The 6,000-nt window shown below is 44.2% G+C and overlaps 1 protein-coding gene across 1 annotated transcript; it reads left to right on the top strand.

Annotated features, from left to right (window-relative positions):
• Positions 1-2,053: 2,053 nt before the first annotated feature.
• On the top strand, positions 2,054-3,901 carry CALHM6 (calcium homeostasis modulator family member 6; the record flags this gene model as incomplete). The annotated part of the gene is made up of 2 exons (XM_082480494.1): positions 2,054-2,584; positions 3,485-3,901. 2 exons carry the CDS (start codon positions 2,054-2,056, stop codon positions 3,899-3,901), a joined length of 948 nt encoding a protein of 315 aa, XP_082336620.1.
• Between the last annotated feature and the right edge of the window lie 2,099 nt (positions 3,902-6,000).

Below are 6,000 nucleotides of genomic sequence, written 5' to 3'. Positions count from 1 at the left end.
AATATATCAGGGTCTCTTCAGCCTGGAAACGAGGGGGCTATGATGAAGGTGTACAAGATTATGAGTTGATGGAGACACCAGGTTTTATCTCTGTTTTATCTCTTCCCCTTCCAGAACCTGGGGGCATCAAATGGGGTGGTTTGAATGAGGTTAAGCACACTTGCTATACAACGTTTTGTCTATTAAAAAGTCCGCATGGGTTAAAACTGAAACCAGACAAATTTACAGGAGAAATACCTCAACAGGTGTGAGATGCAAAGGAAATCCCTGAAATGCAGATTCATAGGGTGTGAGTGTGCTCCTGAGCTTGCTTCCCCTGTCCCTGTGCTCCTCCTCAGCTATCCATCCGCTGTAACCAAGAGGTGACCAGACTAACTCAATCTCCAGTCTGATTCACTCTTGCTGATTTTACGTCCTTTTTTGTTTTATGTTGTCACATTATACTGCTGCATAATAGCAATGCAAAACCTCCTCCAGACCAAGGCAAGTGTTTCAGTTAGTGACACATTTTCCTCTGCAGCAGCAGCTCGCTGCTGAGCACGGCACGTCTGGTGCGAGCCCGATGGCCACCCAGCACTGCCTGCCATCTACTCAGCTGCCCAAATAGCTACAAGGACCCTTTGGAAGGCTTAAATGACCTTCACAGCTCATTGAAAGTAATTTAGGTTCTCACAGAGTTTTGACAAGCTGTTGTGTTTCCACCGCGGGTGGCTCCTGCAGCCCTGGGTATGGCATGGAGTGACACGGGCAGCATCAGGCCTTGCTGTCTTGCCTCAAGTAGCCGGTACCAAAAGCAGGCTGGCCCAGCCGGAGGCTGTGTTTGCCTGAGCCTGGGGTGAGGCTCTGGCTTCATGGTTAACCTCTGTGCCACGATAACGCCCAGGAAGAATCAGTGCAGTACAAATTACAGCATTTGGAATCCGATCAGGATGAATTCATACGGCTGATGCACCCAGTGGGGTCAGAGAGCTCTCAGGTCATGCAAGAGGCAGGTGATTCTGACTTTAAAATCCAGGACAAGTGGTTGTGGCAGAGAAGATGACAGTGACCACCAACTCTCCAGCTGGCATCACATCTGGGTGTCACCAAGCATGTGACAACAGCAAACTACCGCACTGCCTACGTGGCCTCAGAAAGCTTCAGCTACACGGCTAGGAACAAGCAACAAATCTTCGACTTCCTTAGTTCTGAGTGCCAGTTCATCTCAACTACATTTAGACAAGACAAACCTTAGCTAGGAACCTTGTTGAGCTCCCCCAGGGCGTGAATGAAGCCTACGGACTATGGGAACAAATGTTTACATAGGCAGCTCAGTCTTCCAAGCCTTTTCCGTCACTTTTCCACTCCATGCCATCTGTTTATTTTCTGCTGGTTTAGGGGTAGCTTTTTTCTGGCTACAAAGCTGCCACTACCTGTTATGGAGGAGGGAATCCAAAGTCTGGTTCCTGGCAAATGCTACTCTGGTAGCTGGACCTTCAGTGGAAACCATTTGCTATGTGCAATCACCAGCTAATTTGCTCTTACTGCTTTAAAAAGATTAATTGACAAGCTTGAAAAATAAACACGACTATAGTTGAATTTTCTTCCATAAGAGAACAAGCCATATTGTATTGCTAATAATACGGCAGGATAAAAAACTGTACACAGTCCTGGGTGGTTTTCTCATGTTTTATTCACATGTTGAATCTGTTGCTTCACTGAAAAGTTTCACTGAAAAAGATGATGAGGTTTAAGCCATTGCTAGTTACAATGCATGGGTGGACAAATACAAACTAATTTCACAGAAAAAAAAAGATGGATCTTTGCTGTTTTGATGCTGATTACTGGGGTCGGTTTCCATTGTGGTCTCCACTTGACTTTGACATTGTGCAGTGAGCCTCTGCTCTTCTGTTTCCTCTAAGGAAAGCTGTTCCTATGCCTCACTGTATCCCCACCAACAGAAAGTGAAAGCTCAGCGAGCTTCTTTAAGCTGTGAGAGCTTCAGGACATTTGCCTTTCTCTTTTCCTTTTCTGACTGAGATTTCACCCTCCTGGTGGAGAGGGGAGGCAGAAAATGGATAAGTTACGCGGGGCGATGGATTTCTGCATCCGCCACCAGACCGTTCTGGGTTACAGCATCGTGTCCCTGCTGACAGCTGCCAGCGAGCAGATCTTCTCGTCTGTGGTGTTCAAGTGTCGCTGCAATGCTGGGAACATGCTGTACGGCTCCGTCTTCCTCATCGTGCCTGCCTTCATCCTCTTTTTGCTTGGCTACATGGTGAACACCACGGTGTGGAACCTGCTGACAGGTAGCTGCCCTCTGGAGAAGTGCTGCGGCTACAGCTCCTGGGGGACCTGCACCCGGTACTGCTTCGTGCTGCTGTCAGTGACAGCCAAAACCTCGGTGGCCCCCCTCACCTGGGTGGCAGCGGCCCTGCTCAGAGCCAACTTCTATGAGTGTGCGGCCAGCGGGAACAGCCCGATAAAGAACCTCATGTGTAAAGATAAAGAAGAGTGCCACAAGCTGCTGGCCAGAGTACCCTGTGACGAGAAGTTATCGCAGAATGTATCGAGTGAATTCCTCAGCCTTCAGGCACAGTCCCAGGTAAAGCCTCATTGCTCTTCTCTCCACCCAATGGGCTTCAACCCTGGCTCCTCAATGTATGGTGGTGCCTGCTGGGGACTGTAAACAGTCCTTCTGTCTCATGCTACATAATTACCGAAAGTACATGATTAGCAAAAAAGCCCCAGTAACAGAAATGTCGCAAATGTATATTAGTGCCATTTTCTGGTTTTGCATGTTTGCATGGCAACTGTTTGGCACTGCCATTTACAAAACCTCTTTCAAAGCTGGGAGGGGAACCAGCCTAAAGACTAGGACTTTCCATGGCTAGTTTTCTTCTCATTTAACTTAGGCATGGTGCGAGTTCTTCTCTTTTTCCACTTTTACCCCTCTAAATAACTCAAAGTTTTAAAAGTATGTATTAGCTGAGGGGAAGCTGAGGTCACAGATAGAGAGGAAGCTGATGTCTCCTTGCAATAAAGAAGTGGCAACTGAAACAACCAAGGACAGCTTGTTTGACTGTGAATCTCAACACTTGAACCTATTAAGGGGTGCAGAAGCTGAGAGTGGTGAAACACTGGACCAGGTTGCCCAGAGAGGTGGTAGATGCCCCATCCCTCGTAACATTCAAGGTCAGGTTGGACGGGGCTCTGAGCAACCTGATCTAGTTGAAGATGTCCCTGCTCATTGCAGGGGAAGTTGGACTAGATGACCTTTAAAGGTCCCTTCCAACCCAAACTGTTCTATGATTCTGTGATTCTAAGCTCTGTAAGGCTGGCTGAATTGTGTGCATGGGATCCTCTCTTTCCACAGTGAGCAGACTGTTACAGGCGCTCCAGGGTGTCTTCGCTCACAGTTTTCATGCCTGCTTCAATGTTAAGTTCCAGACTCCTACGTATGACCATGCAAAACCACCATTAACCCATCTATCTCTTTTCCAAGCTCTTAGGATGGCTCCTAATAACCATCATCATGACTGTGGCACTGATTTCAACGTGTGTCAGCCGCTGTTCCTCCCCAGTGAGCTATCTTCAGCTCAAGTTCTGGAAAATTTACTTAAAGAAGGAACAGGAGCTCTTTGAGATCAAGGCTAAAGAGCACGCAACCAGGCTGGCAGAAATAAATATTAAATGCTTTTTTGACGCCACTGACCCAGTACAGTTTCAGACTCCCAGCAATGAAGACTGGCGGAAGATTTCATTCTTGTACACCTTCAGTTCGCAACAGCAATATTACAGCATGATACACAAGTACGTTAACACAAACAGAAGCAACAGCGTCAGATTCGGGGAAGGGGATCAGAACCCCCCTGGTTTAGGATTTGTGGATGAAGCAAGCACAAACGAATCAGGGTTTTAATGAAAAAAATCCTTTGCTGCACTGGCTGTCTTTTAACCTACTGATATAAGAAGAGTTTTATTCTGTACTCTTATTGAAATCTATGCAAATTGTATGGAAAAGCTGACAGTTGTAACCCTCAGCAGATTTGTTTTTTAAATACACTTTATTACTTTTGCCTAAGTACATTTAAATAAATACATTGGTCATGATGGGAGTTTTCATAAGTTGTTCATTAAGAAGGATCACATGTGTAAAATAATAAGCATCCGCAAAGATGTCAGCACGTACTGTATCAATTTATTACCAAACACCTGAAGGGCATTTGGCAGCTGGGGTGACAATACCAAACCTTCATACCTGGCAGCATCAGAGAGGCAAAAAGGAACGGAAGTTTTGATGAGAAATTCAGCTTAGTTTATTAGCTCCCACGTGACAATATATCTTCCAGTGGAGCTTAGAGCAAGCTGACTAAAATATTTACTTTCAGTCAACTAGTTTCTCAAGGCAAGGACCATATCTTTTAAAATCTGGGAAGCCATTAGCATTTTGGAGCTACCTGTGCATAACAAAGGAGTCCATCAAACAACTTCAGGTGCTTATCAGTTTGCACAGATGAGGAAAATATTACAGACATTTTCCCCCTACCTGCTCAGTGGCTTTAGGTAATAATAGTGAAATTAACAACATCTATGGTGAATTTTCTCTACCACTGCCTGATCTTGATCACCTTTTGCAGCAGGCCTTCTTAATTAGCCCTACTGCTCATTTTCTGTAACTCTCAAGCGAACGGAAAAAAGTAGGCATTTGAATGCTGGAAAGAAAACACGCCTACATTAAACATCCTGTTTATATTCCACTTCTATTTTTTCTATTTTTTTTCTGAAAAAATATGTAATTATTATGGGGTTTTTTAATATATATTACATATGGGGGTTTGTCCCTGACATCAGTACCTAAGCTACACCTGGATGTCGCTACCAAATACACTATTAACTTGATCCATGGAGTCTAAGTGCAAATTAGCACATCTTGAGGGGTTAGGCTTATGCATAACAGAGCTGTATAGGTGAAGTTTATATTAACATTTATAGCACAGCTACATACTTAAGGACATTATAAATCTGCAATCCATATTAGCAAATAATAATGTTCCTATCAAAGAACATCTAATTATAAGAAACAAAGATACCAGTTTTGAGTGAAGAACGATAAAGTTCATTTTTTCTTTGGAAAGTTTTTACTACAGACCATTCTAGAGAGGTGAGTCCAATTGTTTGGTCCTTTCACTCCTCCCAGAAATCTTCTCTTTCTAGGCAGTAAACTCTAACTTGGGAACTATTCAGGCAGAGAGGAATCCCGTGATGTTGTTCGTTACAGTCATTTTCCAAGGAAGAAGGAAGGGAAGAGCCTGTTTTAACTAGCTGAATATAACTAGCTTGGAAGCTTCATTCTTGTTACACACTGAAAATACAATGCATAAAGGGAAAACAAGATTTAATCCTGTATGTAGAAAAGAATTTTAAAAAGCATTTGTTTTGTCACAGGCACTGACTTGCTCAGTGCTCTTCTCCCTCCAAGAAACTTCATGATAATAGAGTAACAAGTACCCAATTTGCTACCTGTGCCTCCAGGAAGCACGGTTCAGTTAAAAATGTCCCATTTTACCTCTCATATTGAAGAGTTTGTTTGTTCATCGACATCTAGAGAAAGATAAATCTACTCTGGAATGTTGTAAATGGGAAGGAAACAATGTCCTGGCCCCACTGCAATCAGTTCCAAACTGTTCCTTGACACAGTGGGGCCAGGCTTTACCTTAGAGATGTAAGAAAATACTTCAGGATAGACCGAAAGCCTCCAGGAATGAGCCATTTTTTCATTTCCTGGCGAGAAGCTGCAGTGAAAACACCCTCAGAATTCATGTTAATCCTCTCAGCTGCATCTGGGTGGGCTTTTGCCACTTCCCACTCGTGGTCACAACTGCCAGGGTCTCATTACCAAAGCTGCCTCAGCTTTCCAGGGAAGATACAAAGCTGGCACTTCTAGTTAAAATTAACAACCAAAGGCTCCAAATGGGACAACAATATGTATCTTCGCTTGCTGGCAATGATGGCAGCCTG

This window comes from Vanellus vanellus, assembly GCF_965231255.1.
Source record: "Vanellus vanellus genome assembly, chromosome: 3".
NCBI lineage: Eukaryota > Metazoa > Chordata > Aves > Charadriiformes > Charadriidae > Vanellus > Vanellus vanellus.
This window is presented reverse-complemented; position numbering and strand designations above follow the sequence as displayed.